The following is a 15,539-nucleotide window of genomic DNA, read 5'->3' on the forward strand; positions in this document are numbered from 1 at the left end:
CTCTCACTTTGCCTACCACAAAGGTTTATCATATGGATTTAAATAAAACACGGAACGCTGGAAATCACACACAGTGCCTGGAGAACATGGTGTGTGCACAATTAATGTTGGTTCCCTTACGGTCCCCTCTCAGTGTTGCAAGGATTTTCTTTGAACACGTTGAGAGAAATCGCTCTGTCTTCAGATGGGGCTGCAAAGATGAACTAAGAATGTAAACTGGAAAGGACGAGAAAATCCTGACCTATGTGTGAATATGCGTCCAGCTGAATATAGAAGCATGAGGCCTGTACCTGTAAGTGGCCTGATTTGTGTACAGTTGGCATCCTGAGATCCCGTTAACTAGAGCAAAACAGTCTGTGCCCTTGCGACACTTCAGATGTTCCTCGGGAGGGAACAGAGTGAAGAGAAGCGCACAGAGATCTGAATCTTAGGAGCTGGAAGGCAGCCTTGGAGGTGCAGATGATAGATTCTGCCGAAGGGTTACCAGTGGCCACCAGGCACAGAAACGGGTGGTTAAATGAGCCCAGCATCCTGTTCTGCCACTAGACATCACGACCTATTGGCTCTCTAGATGTTAGAAAGATGCTCTATTTGAGCCGAATTCGACCTCTGCGTCTTCTCTGTGTCTGTTTTCTCATCTGTAAACTGGTTATAATAACAAGTTTGCTGTGAGGATCCACTGAATTGAGGACAAGCACATCCTGACGAAGTTCACGGACGACGCGATGGGGTCTGCCTTGTATTCTTTTCCTCTCCCGCCGCCCATCCAGGTTGCAGGCAAATCCTATCTGCTCAACTTTTAAGGGGGATTCAGAATCTGCCCACTTCCACCAGTGCCGTCCGCCTGGCCCATGCCACCATTATCTCTCGTTTGGGTTACTGGGATAACCTCTTAAATGTATGTTTATACCACGACAGCCATGGTCCTGCCCTGAAAACCTAAGTCAGATCCTAACACCTCCCTCTCAAGTCCCTCCAATGGCTCTTGATCTGACCAGAAGTAAAAGCCACAAGGCTGTGTGCGGAGCATGACTTGAAAGCTTGGCTCTTGGTCCCCCTTGCCTGCTGTAATTTTCTTTATATACTTCTATCTGTCTATATATTTCACTTAATTATTTTGTCTTCTTCCACTAGAAAAGTAGGCTGAGAAGTACACGAGTTTTTGTCTATTTTATTCACTAATGAACCCACAGTGTCTAGAACAGTGCCTAACACATTGAAGAATGTCAACAAATAGTTGGTGAATTGAATGAACGACTGCATATAAAGTACTTAGAGAAGTTCCCGGGATACGGTGTTTAATACACATTAGGTATGAATGGTGGTATTATTTCTCCCAGATCTTGGTTGCCTTTTTGAAGAACTTCTCTGTCTTGTTGATGCCACACAGTGTATCGCCCTCCAAAATACCACCTGAACCAGGATGGGGGAGCACGGTTGCTGTTTTCAGTCTTACTCCATCTCTAATAATTCTGTTCTATCCTGTAGGCCCTTATTAAGCTTTTAGGCAACTAAAACATACATCCGTATTTAATTAATTGTTTTGTTTTAGGAGGAGTTGCTGCCACATTAATACAGGAAGGAACCGGAGTCCTAGGGTACAGAGTTGGGATCAGACACTGAGACTCAGCAGTGGTTGTGAGAGAAAGTTACTACACACCACAGCACAAATCCTGTGGAGTAGCCTTAAATCCTGGGGGCTGCCCTGGGCCATGTTTCATTATGTGGATTACATAAAACATGTCAAGTTGAGGAAGGCTAATATTTCTACTGACACCGATATTATTTATAGTAATATATTACTATATGTAACACTCAGTAATATATGTAATATATAATAGCATTTTGCTATGAAAGTTAACAGATGAGTAAGTAAATTTTATTCAAGATGGCTGGCCCATTTTATACACACACACAGATATAAATATTGGTACATGAAATGAAATTTTCATATATTCGCATGTTTGTATATATGAACGTATGTATGTATCTGGCTATACTCTTTTTTTAAAAAAAGATTTACTTATTTGAGAGAGCGCGCGTGAGCAGGGAGAGGGGCCGAGGGAGAGGGACAAGCAGACTTGTCCTGAGTGTGGAGCCTGGCATGGGGCTCGAGCCCAGGACCCTGAGATGATGACCTGAGCCGAAACCAAGAGTCAGCCGCTCAACCCACACTGAGCTGCCCAAGTGCCCCTGTATCTGGCTATACTCTTGATTGAAATATAGAATTTCAAGCTTAGAAAAATGTAAACCTAAGGGTAGCTACTTCTTTCTGCGATTAACTGGATTATAGAACTAGTGACACTCTACACATAATAAAAATGTTCAAAAATTGAGTATTGCTACAAATATTTCCTGGGATCTATTACCCTAGGCCCAGGAAACAGTAAATGTAGACTATCTATCTCTGAAAATCTGAGTGGCATACTTGTTAAACCCTTTCTTGGGAGTTGTTGTGAGGCTCATTTGCACACATACACATACATCGAAATGCTTTGTAAGCACTAAGTACTATATAAATTTAAAGTATTTTCTTTGAACACATTCAACAGACTTACACTTTGGACAAGCTAGTCAAGGCTACAGGTAAAATAATCCATTCTTCATATTTTCAATGGAGCCCCAGCTACTTAAACATTATATTCAAAGAATCAGTAGTAATAAAATAACAAGAAAAAGAACCCCTGTTAGCACTTCCCACTGTATATGAAGTGAACAGAAACGTGATGGAGTACTGACATTCATTTCACTTTGAATTAAACACGGCATCACCGCAAGTCCCAAGAGATGATATTAAGTTTTGCGTTTGGGTAATACCAGGAATTCTACAGGCAAGGGTAGAATTATATTTGGTTGGCAAGAAGCCAATCAAACTTCACACTTGTTCTAGAAGTAGGTGGTCAAAAACTCTGTTCTTGTCATCAAAGCTGTTGGTTATAGTTGCTTAAACTCTCTGAATCTCAACATCTTTCGTGTCCTGCGTTTTGAAGCTAAAACATTAAGAAATGAGATAAAATGAGGTCTAGTGAAAATGATATTAAATTGAAATTAACCTCAGGGAAAAGCAGGTCCAATCAGACAGAGCACATCAAATAGGCACAAAGAATAGAATTGATTTTCCAAGTGGCATCTTCAGACACATATGGTCTTCGATTTTATTTCTTCAGGGAAAAAGGGCTCAAACCAAGGTAAGGAGGAGGTGCATTCATAGCTTTCTCTCTGTTTTCCTCAGAATACATGCTGTAAATCTTCTCGAGTTCACAGTACATGTTTCAAAAGCGCCCTTCACTTTTGGTGGAAGGAAGTCCTTGCTCCTTGATATGTCTGGTTTCGCTGTAATAGTATATAATGCCTCTCTCTAATAAATTTAACCACAGAATTTTTTGAAAATGTGTCTGCATTCTGCTAATTTATAAAAAGCAGGATGCTGTCAGATAAAATTTCATGGAAATGATCTATAAACCAGACTGTCAAAAGTGAAAGGTACTCAGGCAGTACTTAGGGTTGCAACAAATCCATGGAAACCCCTGGAAGGCTTTCCTGGGGTTGCAGGACAACAGTGTACTGTAACGCAGCTCACATTTCCTTGATTTGCAAGTTACTGTGAGGTCACAGGAAATCCTGAAATGTTTTCCACATTTTCTTTTATACATTTTATGTCAAATTTCCTGCAATTGAAATCATAAACCCTCCTACTGCTGGAATCTCTTCTGAAGGAAAGGAGATCTTGTGACACTCCCCCATGAACACCTAATAACTCAATTCCTACCAGTGTAACAAGAAACTGAAAGACAGGATTGAAAATGGACTGTGATAAGGCCAAAACGTCAGATGCCCTAACTCGTTCAAAATGAAAACCAAACCGGTATCATTTAAGACGACGCTAAAAAAGTGCATTTGATCCAGTGACAGTAGACTTTTCTTTAGAATAAGAGATAACAGAAGAAATGATAGACTGTCCCAAAGACATAAGCTCGCCATTTCCCCGAATCTCTTCTCCAAAATGTATTTGTTGATTTACAGTCTAATTTTAAAATGGCACCTTATATATGGAGATTCTTAACATGATTCAAGCCCCTGACGACCATATTTTATGGTTTTTGCTATGCTTTTGAAAGGATAAGTCAGATTTAAGTAAAATGTCCAAGTGTAAAATATTCTCTCTCAAGATTTATCACTTGCAACTGTGGTATTTAAAAATAGCTTTTAAATGGTCAAATACTGTTTTAATATAAATCCAAGCCGAATGATTAAGGCTCATTAATGAATACCAATTTTTCAGATTTGTTGAGTCATGAGTTATTAGGACACATTACCTCTCCTGACATATCGGGGGCCATCGGAACGGCAGGCCACAGAGATGAGTAGATGCCAAAAAACACCACCCAGAGCACGATGCTGCCCCAAATCGCTATGTGGCTGAACTGTGAAGGAAGGGAATGTGAGTCACAGACTTTTAGGGAGACTGAGTACACACACACACACACACTAATGAAGCTTCTGTAAGTGCCCATATTAATTTTTTACTTCATCCATAAAATATTCTCTACAGGAATTTCTAAATAATGATGTATGTGTGTTTTAACTGGATCTTTCATCAGCGCTGATGCTAATGTCTTCCCCAACCGCTAGGATGTTTGTGGTACTGGCATTTATAACTGTTCCCTCTCTACCTCCTTTGGGGGTCTCTCTCCCCTGACTCTCCTCTTTCTTTCTCCGCTACCATCTTTAACCTCCTTTATTTCTGCTCTGTACGTTCTCTCTGGGAGAGGCGAGACCCCTGTGAGAATACGTGTGTCAGTGACCGTCCAATCCAGGTTTCTTGGGCCCATCTTTCCCCTGCACATCAAACTTTCATTTCCTTTTGTTTCTTGGGTCTCTCTACTTCAAAACTAACATTCTAAAATGGCACTTGTTTTATCCAGACTGGATATTTACAAATGTCCGAGGACAAATCTTTTGCTTATATCTCCAGTTTTCATATCATTTTCCAATGGGTTTTTGGCAGAACGCGTCTTGTGACACACTCTACCAAGAAAAGATTCTTAGTCAGGTTTGGAAGCCTCTCTCCTTCCTGGGATATTCACAATAATATATTAAAGGATCTGAAAATCCTGTGGTCAATAAACTTAGGTGAGTTTTTTTTTTTACTCACTGTTTCCAAACTAGACAAACTAGAATTCCCAGTTCTTCCCCGTCCACCCAAGACCCCTCATGATTAACAACCGGTGGAACGAGGGTACAGGGATACAAAAGTTAGAATGAAGAACAGCGATGTTCGTGATAACACATAAGTAAATGTGACATGCCTCAGTTGTGGTTAGAGATGCTCTTACCCATGTCCAATATGAGGTCTCCAATCCAGCTTTCAAACACACGGTTATCACCACAAACTAAAACAGAATGGAAAATGTTATTTTATCTCATAAATGTGTTAGTTCAAATGGTTAAAAGGAGGTTTATAAAGACCAGGCATTACACTGTGAATGAGACTGTGGGACTGGTCAATTATTCACAGCTTGCCTTGTATGTCCACCAAGCAAAGACACAGGTGAATGAGCCGGGTGCCTGCCCATGACGGCCGTGACCGGTCAGGAGGGCCCATGAGCAGCATCCCACTGCCGCTCTCCTCCCCTGCACACGTCTATCCACGAGGCTTGTGTGGATTCACTTGTGAACGATGAATATATGTCTGCAGTAACTTGGATTTTCAAGCTTGCTTTAATTGTACATCATCTGTGAAACTTAAAGTCCCTACTTTCCGAATTTTCAAGATAACTTCTAAAAGTAATATAACTGGATATTTAGAAATCTAAACACTTACTCTGTAACTTGACTTACTTACAACCCTCCAGATCAGGATATAAAAGCTTGTACATACCCTCCAGGATGTACACACCCATTATCATCACTGACCCTGCTATTAATTCTGAAGTAAGGGAACTAGGTTTAATGAACAGCCCTGGGTTTTGCAGAGGGTGGCATAAGGGTTAACTGGACTTGCCCTGGAGTCAGACTATTCGTGCTCAAGGCTCCACCATTTATTAGGTGTTTTGGTTAAGGAACAAGGCAAGTGACTTGACATCTGTGTCTCAGCTCCTTCATCTGTAAACTGGGCCTGATAAAGACCACCTGCCTCAGAGGGCAGGTAGTATAAAACACCAAGAAGAGGGCATAGCACTGTAATCTGTTATTAGCTATGTATAATTAAAAATAAAAAAATTAAAAAAAATTTTTAAAGATTTTTATTTATTTGAGAGAGAAAGAGAATGAGAGAGAGAGAGAGAGCACAAGGGGGGGAGGGTCAGAGGGAGAAGCAGACTCCCCACTAAGCAGGGAGCCCGATGTGGGACTCAATTCTGGGACTCCAGGGTCATGACCTGAGCCGAAGGCAGTCGCTTAACCACCTGAGCCACCCAGGTGCCCTAAAAATAAAATTTTAAATACTGTTAGTAGTCAACGGAATTCTGGACACTTCCAGTAGTTTGCAGTGGTGGAAGTGAGAAGCTGGCCTATATGTTCAGGTTTGCAAAGAGCATTAGCGCCTTCCCCACGGGGTCAGAAAGTCAGGCTCAGGTGAGGCATTTGGGCCTTCTCAGCAAGATCTCTGATGGTGATTTAGGATTAATATCTGTAGAAGTAAAACTCCTATGAAAATGTAAGTACTCGTTAATGAGCTATATAAAAAGTTCAAAACTAAGAGACATAGTTTCACATAAAATTGAAGAAAAACCCTCCTGAGACCTGAGTATCTCAATGCGTCCCTGAGAGAGATCCCTGCTCTATCCTCGGATTAATTTCTAAACTGACTCTATTGAGTACTTATTTCTGTTTTACACTCATGTTGTAGGAGACCAAGTCACCAGCCCTCCAAACATATTTTTCCTTCCTGTTACTACTTCCGTGGGTTGATGTCAATGGAGAGGAGACCTCCAGAAAATAACTTCATCCCTCTGTTACTTCATGGCTTCAATGGCTTATCATCATTCAGTAACTTAAACACTTGATATTTAAACATCGTGTTATGTTTTTTCTCCCACCTGAGTCAGCCACGCTGACAGCTGCTTAGTATTTGGAGCAGCACACGGCCCTCGTTCGGGGGACACAGAATTAGAAGAAGGAACATCAGCCTGAGAATTCAGTGTCAAAGGGTGTAGTAAGCTTACCAGACACCAGCTACGTGACTTCAGGCGTTAGCATCCAAGTAGTGCTTTTTTTCTAAGGGAAAAGTGGTTTTAAAACATTTTTTGGCCCTTTATGGCAGGAACGGGCTTGTACTCATGTGTGTGTCCTCTGTAAGTGTTTGCATAGTGACTTAACACAGCGGGTTCCATGCCTTGTGTGAATGGAATGTCCCCAAGGAGTGATTTTTCTCCCATTTTAGTTCTCATGAGACTCTAGAATCATTACTGGTTAAACACCCAAGAACAGTATGAAAATATTTGCCATAAATTCAGGAAAGCAAAAAAAAAAAAATTAACAAGGGCAGTAAAATAAAAATGAAGAAAAAGAGACAAGGAAGAAAAAAAGGGGAAATGGAGGGGAGCTAAGAGGAAAGAGGGGATACTGAAAATAATAGCAACCAAAGTCCTATCAAGTCAGTGAGCCTAAGTGACATATTTATTAATAACCCAACATAAAATAATCTCTTAATAGTCAAAACATCTTATTTCATTTTTAAAGGGAAGTGCAAACAACCCTATGTTCAGAAATGCACACAGTTAAATTTGACAATAAAATGAGCACGTATGAAAGGATTTGATTTTATATACAAACTAGGCAAATGCTCTGTACTCACCGTGTAAACAAAGTTTCCCAACAGCAGATAATCGGAGGTTTTCCCATTTCCAAATACATTACCTGCATGACAAGAAGAGAGGCTTATTAGAAATGGAAATCAAAGAGATCCTTTCAGAATTCTTTCAAAGATAAATCAATTTATAATTGTTGAACAAAAGAAGGGGAACCAAGTGTCACACCACGGAATCAAACTAGGCTAATTAAAAAAAATTATAAGAAGTTTCACAAAGTTGTTATAAATGTGGGTCACAAATTAAAAACAATTTTCCAATAGCCAACATGAAGGAGGAAACTTGACTTGTTAACCAATCCTCAGGATCCATGAGGTGGAAAAAAAAAATCAAACTAATTGTTCAAGGAAAGCCTAATTCTACAGGCATTGAAGACAGGAGAAAACATCCTGAACCTTAACAAAGAACTTTGTTAACAACATAGATGAGAATCTTAGGGAGCCTTCTTGCTTTCTCTCAATGAAGTTGTTGGCATCAGACCAAAAGGGATTCATAAATGCAAACCACAGAAGACTGAAGAGCACCAATATGGTTCCAGGCATATGGCTCTTGGAAGGTTTGGCTGAATTTAGGCAGATATTTTAAAGTATTTTGTTATCCAACAATGACTAACAACTGTGGGTTTAGATGAAGGGCATGGTAGCTAACAAAAATCATGACTACTGATTAAAAACAAATAAAAAATTAAAAATAACTGAATAATTAAAACATTGGCACCATGGAATAATAGTAAGAAACCCCATACATATTTTATACAGATTTTATAAATAATATTTCCCCAAACAAAAAAGGTTAGTGAGAAAATTGGTCTTGTTTTATATTTTTATAATCTCTTTAATGTCTTGTTCAAGAGAAGGCAGCTGGATTCTCATATTCTGGTTGAAATATATGAGGGAAATTCAGCTTCACGGAGAGGAGTGTTTTAATAATCTTTTCTCATGAGTGTGGATATTCTTTGATACTACATCAAAACTCGACAAGTGGTTTCTTAGGGGTTAGTTACAGTGTGGAACCTGAAATTGTATCGTAAACTTACAGTACTCTATTACATTAAAGCCAATGGCTCCCCTGATGCTTTGGGTGGATCTTCAACTCATGCAGGATTCTGTAACCTCATGAAAGCAGCTGGTGCACCTCACAACTCGAATGGTCCTCAGGGCATCCCGCCTGGTATGACTCTCACTGGAGTGCAGAAGGGCTTTCTGCTCACTTCTCATTGTGTCACACAGAATATTAATGAGCTGTGCACCAGGTTTCAAGATGTAATAAATGTCTTAGTTTTACAGCTTCTTCGAGGGCATTCTTAAGTGAGACTGGCTTTGGTTGTTGTTTCCTTAATGTGGGTGCATGGCAGGGAAGAATATCATGCCCACTAGTATAGTGGAACCACTATTTGTGCTAAGGTACCAGCAGTTTTACCCACCCTTGCGTGAAAAAGAAAAATAATGTCTGGATAATACTACAAAAATTTTGAAATTTTGACATCAGGTACCCCAAATAGGTCATCATGGGTGTTTATAAAGGGGTCTACAGGCTGTAGTTTGGGAACCGCCGAAGCGAGTGAATTAACGCATATTCAGCTGCACTTTCATATACTCTTATATTTCTTGTGTACCCCATCCTTTCAAAAGCCCAAAAGACCCCCAAACCTCTCCTTATTTAAAAGTTAAAAACAAGGCGGGCGCCTGGGTGGCTCAGTCGGTTAAGCGACTGCCTTCGGCTCAGGTCATGATCCCGGAGTCCCAGGATCGAGTCCCGTGTCGGGCTCCTGGCTCGGCAGGGAGCCTGCTTCTCCCTCTGACCCTCTCCCCTCTCATGCTGTTTCTCTCTCTCTCTCTCTCTCTCAAATAAATAAATAAAATCTTTAAAAAAAAAAAAGTTAAAAACAAGGCAAAACCCCAACAAACCCCTCAACATTAGAAGGTTAAAATGTAATTTATGCCATACGCCATTCATGTCTTAAGAAGAGAAAGCACGTGTGCCCTGGACTTGGCTAGATCTGGGTTCTCCAGGCGGCACCATTCATGAACTGCCTCCGCTGAAGGGGGCAGGCTTGGGCAGTCTCCCAGACAAAGGCCAAGAGAGCCCTAGGATCGGCTCTCCAGGAGCTGGAGTTACTTGGGAATTCCTTTCAAACCCTGTCACTTGTGAAGGCATTTTACGCGTTATTTGGCTTGAGATACTTTTGATATTAAATTTCCTTTTTCTATTTTAGAATGTTGAAATAGCAAGAGATGGACATGCCTAGTCTTTCATACCTATATTGATTTTGCAATTTGAAAATAAACTTTACCTAGAGAAATTGTCTAAGCCCCTATATTATACAATATCCCGTGGCTTCAAAGAGTGGAAACAATCTAACTGTCCATCAACAGATGTGGGGATAACCAAAATGTGGTAAATCCATACAAGGAATCCATACAAGGAATATCATTCATCCACAAGAATGAGTGAAGTACTGATTCATGCTGCAACATGAATGGACCAAGGCCGCATATTCCATGATTCCATTCTTATGAAATGTCCAGAACAGGCAAATCCACAGACAACAATTAGTGGTTGTCGGGGACTCGGGTGAGGAGCAATGGGGAGTAATTGCTAATGGGTGTGTGGTTTCTTTATGGGGTGATGGAAATGTTCTGGCCTTGGATCATGGTGAATTTGTACAATTCTCTGAATATACTAAGAAAAACCCACTGAACTGTACAATTTAAAAGGGTGAATTTTATGGCATGTGAATTATATCTCAAAAAAAAAAAAAAAATCCATTGTGGTTCTCCTGGCCTACCAGAGTCAATAGGCTGTAGTTTAGTTGGATTTTCTTACCACTCATTTCCATGGCTTAGAACATGAGAAGTATGCCGTGTACCCGCAGAGAAATTAATAAAGAAATGAGATGAAAATCTCTGATTAGGACATGAAGGGCCCTGCCCTCCCTGTAACACTCACCCCCTGCAGGCCCTGACAGATTCCTGAGTGCTGGCGACTAGCTAGGCACTGTTCTAAGCCCTGCAAATACAACCGTGAGCTACACTGACCATTCTCTGCTCTTTGGGAGCTTTGATTCTAACAGGGGAGAGAGACAATAAAAAATGAGCAAATATATCACACCCTGATTGGTGAAGATACCCTAGAGAAGATGAAGGATAATGAGGGGAAGCAATGGGAGCAGAGGAGGGCGGTGTTGGTGGCTCTCTGGGAGCATAGGCCTGAGGGAGTGGGGGGGAGAGCCAGCTGGACTAGAGGGGGAGGAGGGAAGAAGTGTAGGCAAGTAGCAGGCTGGATGGAGCATGGTGATGGGGGGAGGTGATACGGGGGTGGGGTGGGGGGTAGGGTGGGGGGGACATGGTGGAGCTCCCTCAGGTGGAAGGATTAACTACAGTGAGTGCTGTGCATTTTGTTCTAAACTTGACGGAGAGAGGCGCCTGCTCTGGTTTACGTTTTGCAAGGACCACCTTGCCTGTGGAGAACAGACTGCAGGTGGGCAAGGAGGGGTGGACAGGACGTTCTTCTGTGGGCAGTCTTTAATGCCCAACTGGCCAGGTAAGGCCTGTGCTTCTAAAAGACAGACAGATCCTCCGATGGAGTATGTGTCATGTTTTTATTTCCTGTCGTTTGGGAGCAGAGGCCCGGAGCGGCCGGCTGCCTTCCTGGGGATCTCAGGGTAAGGTCTGCTTGGGGGACACAGCATCCCAGGAAATCTCTTTTGTCGAGTGGCTACTTCATCATTTTTACGGGCATAGGAAATTCACCATGCTCCCCTCTCTCCAAACTGACAGAATAAAATTACTCCCTCAAAACAAGCTGAGGAAAAGCTTCCATTCCAAGATGAACATAAAAACATATGAAAAAATCTCATTCAAAACATCAGCTCACGTATACTTGAAAACAAACATTTCTGATCAGGTTCAGTATAAAGAGCTTGCTGCAAGCCTCAAAGGTATAATAAATGGACTACATAAAATATTAGCCTGTTGTCTTCAAACTATACATCAACAGAGGGGGAAAAAAGAGTCCTAAAATTTAACTCTCTGCAAGTTTGGAAAACATGAGAAGTAGAGAAGAAAGGCTTTGCATATATTAAATCACTTTGCTCCCAAAGGAATAATAAAAATCTTTAAAGTGTGTACAGCTTTTGGATGCATGTATTTTAGGTTAAGGAAAACAGCATAAAATGAAAATCTGCTATAATTTTTAACCTATATTGACAATGAGTTATTTTTCTAAAACCATAAAAAGTCATCTCTTAGCATTCATATCCTTTCTACTTACCATACTGAAGGGCTTTTAGTGGAAACCAAAACAGAATAACTGAGTGGAAGAGGCCATTTAAACAATGAACCCAGAAAACCTGAGGGAAAACAAAAATCCATGAGAACCATTTGCGATAAACTAGCTCTGTGAACTCTGACCTTTCTTTTTATCTGTGAGCTAGATTCACAAAACGTGTTTCTGTCGGGCCACCACTGTGAATTAATAGAACTGACAGACACTTTCTGCCTCTTAGACCTTCATGGGTCATTTATTTATTTTTATGTTTCTCAAAATGTTTTTTCAGCTTCACTGAAAATTTTTTCTGCTTTTTAAAAACCGAGTATTAAAAGTTTAAATTTCTGCCTGAAAAAGAAAATAATATTTAAAAGAAATGTAGGTGCTGCAATTCTTTAGGTGGGACTATTGTCATAATTCTCGAAGAACAGATTTTTGAAAAGACTGTAATTTGGTGAAATCCCTACTTTCTCTTTCCCATGTGCAGTAAAAGGGTACATTTTTCAATGGTGAGAATATAATGCATTCTCTCTTTCTCTCCCCCCACCTCTCCACACACACACATAGACACACACACTACATACCAAAAATAACAGGTATACCATTTAAGTCGTGTAATTCCTTAAAGCACTGTCGCTATTACTGAATTTGCAAAAGGCTTCCACAATTTTTAACACCTGTCAACATCGAACTTCCTACAATTATAACATCATTGAATAGTTATTACTTTTCTATATCTATTGTATTTTAAGAGCAAGGAAGCATGTATCCCTGGTACTTTCTTTGTAGCAAGGATGTGAAAGATTAAGTTATAGAAAACCTGTTTAGAATTCCTATGACCCTTTGAAGAGTTGCAGTTTTGTCATTTAAAAGTGCTTCTTGCAAGCAAAACTTACGCTAAATAAAATTGGCATGTATTAATAGTTTTAAGCTGTTCAAACAACAGAAATTAAGTTGCCTGCCTCCCAAAATTTTCCACCGTGATCTCAATCTCCTTTGTTAGTTCACCCAGCCACACTGGATTGTATGATCCAATTTACGCTCCAATACGTTACACATTTGAACTTGTGTTACTCATTAACCTTTGTCTCTTCTCCTCACTATGTCATTACCACAAGTTTTTATTTGACAGAAAGCACAGGTGGGTGCAAGAAAAATTAGTTCTACTTTTCCATTTTCCTGACCGATACTTATTGTCACATGCTAATCCTTTAACCCCTGTCAGGACCTCAGAACCTCCGACCCTTTTTACCATAACAAACGTAATCATCATCATTCAGGGCAACAATGCTCCTACACTGGGGACCCACAGCGACTGCTGTGTATACAACTCTGCATTTTGTCGCCATTTGTCCCTGAATTTTAAAACACTTAGAAGGGATTTAATCAAAGATTTTTCATAGAAATCATTAGAAAATCCACATACGCTATAAAAAAATGGTTAGCAACTTATGTATAAATATTCAAAGGACAGAAGAGTTGCAAAATCCATTTGAGCTGATCTGATGACTTTTCAAAATGCATGGGCTCTGCAGATAATGAAATACTTTGTAAACAACAAAAGAACAGCAAAGGACACAAGGAATGATGCTTCCACATTAAAACTACAGACTGCGTTTTCCTTGGCTGCAAGACTGTTCAAGTTGCCATGCGCAAAGGGTATGAAAAGATGTGACTTTCCAGGAATGGCTTTGGATAATTCTGTGAGGATCGATTTATGTTTATAAGCAAGAGTACCATGGCGAAGTTTGTGGCTGGGAAGTTAATTCTTGAGAGAGCATCGTGGAGCCTGAGCTATGGTAGACTGGATACTTGTGGCTGAGGTTGATACAACTGTCCAGGTCAGTGAGAATTACTGTTAGTATGCCAGTAGGCCTGGAACTTTCTCAGCTCTCAAATCACCTTTTCAGAAAAACAAGAGTTCACAGTCCTGTATCTGTCCTGTGTCTTACCATTCCTTGGAAATACCCACCACAGATAACAAAAAACATTACAGCAAGGTGGTGATATTTAATACAAACTGGACATCATAGATAAATTTCAAAAAAAAAATCCCAAAATAAAACATTAAAAAATAAAAGCATAGATATTGCATACTGTAACTACTAATTGTTTTAAGAGACCATTAAAAATACTTCTCAGAACCAATGGTCTAAGACACGTCTCAGCTTTTTTTTTTTTTTTTTTTAATTAACCAAGTTCAGTTATTTAAAACAATGCCAACAAGTTGTGTGTGCACACCTGGACACGCATGCACAGTGAGTTCAGGAAGACCTCGTCTCAGAAGACGAATAACATCCTGGCTATCAACTTGGCACTGTCATTTACAGCTTCGAGGAGCTGAAGCACCTGTCTGCTTTATTCTCTTGGTATACTGAGAATAAACATCATTTGAGAGCTTTGCAAATTAATAAACATTAAAAATATCCTACATTAACGGTCCTAAATTCGAAGCACTGATTACATCTGATTATTAGAGACACACTAATAAATATGCACTATATTAGATGGGAATAGTTCTGTGAAGGTGTATTATATTTGTTGCTTTTATTATAGTTTCAAAATGGCATCTGCCTTGCCTGGTATAAAATTAAACATTTTTTCTCTCTGAACAGAAACCTGAATGACTAACAAATGCCATTGGAAAGACTTCAGAATCTAAACTTGGAGGAAAATGAGATTTTTTTTTTGTTGGGATGAATGAATACCACGGACCCCAAGGGATGACAAATAGTCCGTGATGTGTTATGTAGGATATAAACTTAGAATGTGATTTTAGATAAAATGTTAGATATTTTATCTTGTATTTAAAATTTTATGGCTTGGAAATACTGAGTATTATAACTAAATGAGTTACTGACCAGAGATTATAACGCAATCTAATATTCTAATAGGGTCAAAGTGATTTGGCAAAACAGAAAATTAACAAAGAATGATATATGCCCCTCCCCGCCCCCCCACAACTTTACACATGTAAAGACAGACCCTGTGGGTCCTGGATGACTGACCCCTGCGAGGAGTGAGACTTTCCCCACAACACTGCAAAGATAGAAAGTCTGAGGGCCAAAAGGACACTCGTGTCTGTCTTTCAGACCCAATTTACTGCTGCCTGGCAAATCCTAGTGAACTGTGGTTATGCATTAATTTTATAAGAAAACAAACAAATAAAAACCCTTCTGAGTCCACATCAGAACCTTTGGGAAAGATGACTTGCCACACTCAGAACCCCAGAGTTTGTTTCCATGGCTTTGGAAGACCAGATGCCCCACGGAATTAAAACAGTGAAGCGAGTCCCACTGCCCACCCCAAACATGCCAGGCCAGTGTGTCCTACCTTGGTGTTGAAGTCCAGGGCATTCTGAGATGTTTTGTATAATTCAGGATACTTCAACATATTCTCTTTTCTGCATGATCTCTCAAATATTCCGAGAGTTAAAGGAGGCATTGCTGTAAACATCTA

General features: G+C 40.1%; 1 protein-coding gene across 6 annotated transcripts in view; it reads right to left on the minus strand.

The window, feature by feature from the left end:
- Positions 1-15,539, minus strand: part of ATP8A1 (ATPase phospholipid transporting 8A1) — a 219,902-nt gene that overhangs the window by 29,845 nt on the left and 174,518 nt on the right. For all 6 annotated transcript variants that reach the window (XM_036076975.2, XM_036076977.2, XM_036076978.2 and 3 more), the window contains 5 exons: positions 15,414-15,536; positions 12,084-12,162; positions 7,799-7,860; positions 5,337-5,393; positions 4,317-4,424 (listed from right to left, as the gene is read on the minus strand). In XM_036076975.2, the coding sequence (XP_035932868.1) occupies positions 4,317-4,424; positions 5,337-5,393; positions 7,799-7,860; positions 12,084-12,162; positions 15,414-15,536 (429 nt within the window). The remainder of the gene's footprint in view (positions 1-4,316; positions 4,425-5,336; positions 5,394-7,798; positions 7,861-12,083; positions 12,163-15,413; positions 15,537-15,539) is intronic.

Source organism: Halichoerus grypus, chromosome 3 (genome assembly GCF_964656455.1).
Source record: "Halichoerus grypus chromosome 3, mHalGry1.hap1.1, whole genome shotgun sequence".
In the NCBI taxonomy this organism is placed as follows: domain Eukaryota; kingdom Metazoa; phylum Chordata; class Mammalia; order Carnivora; family Phocidae; genus Halichoerus; species Halichoerus grypus.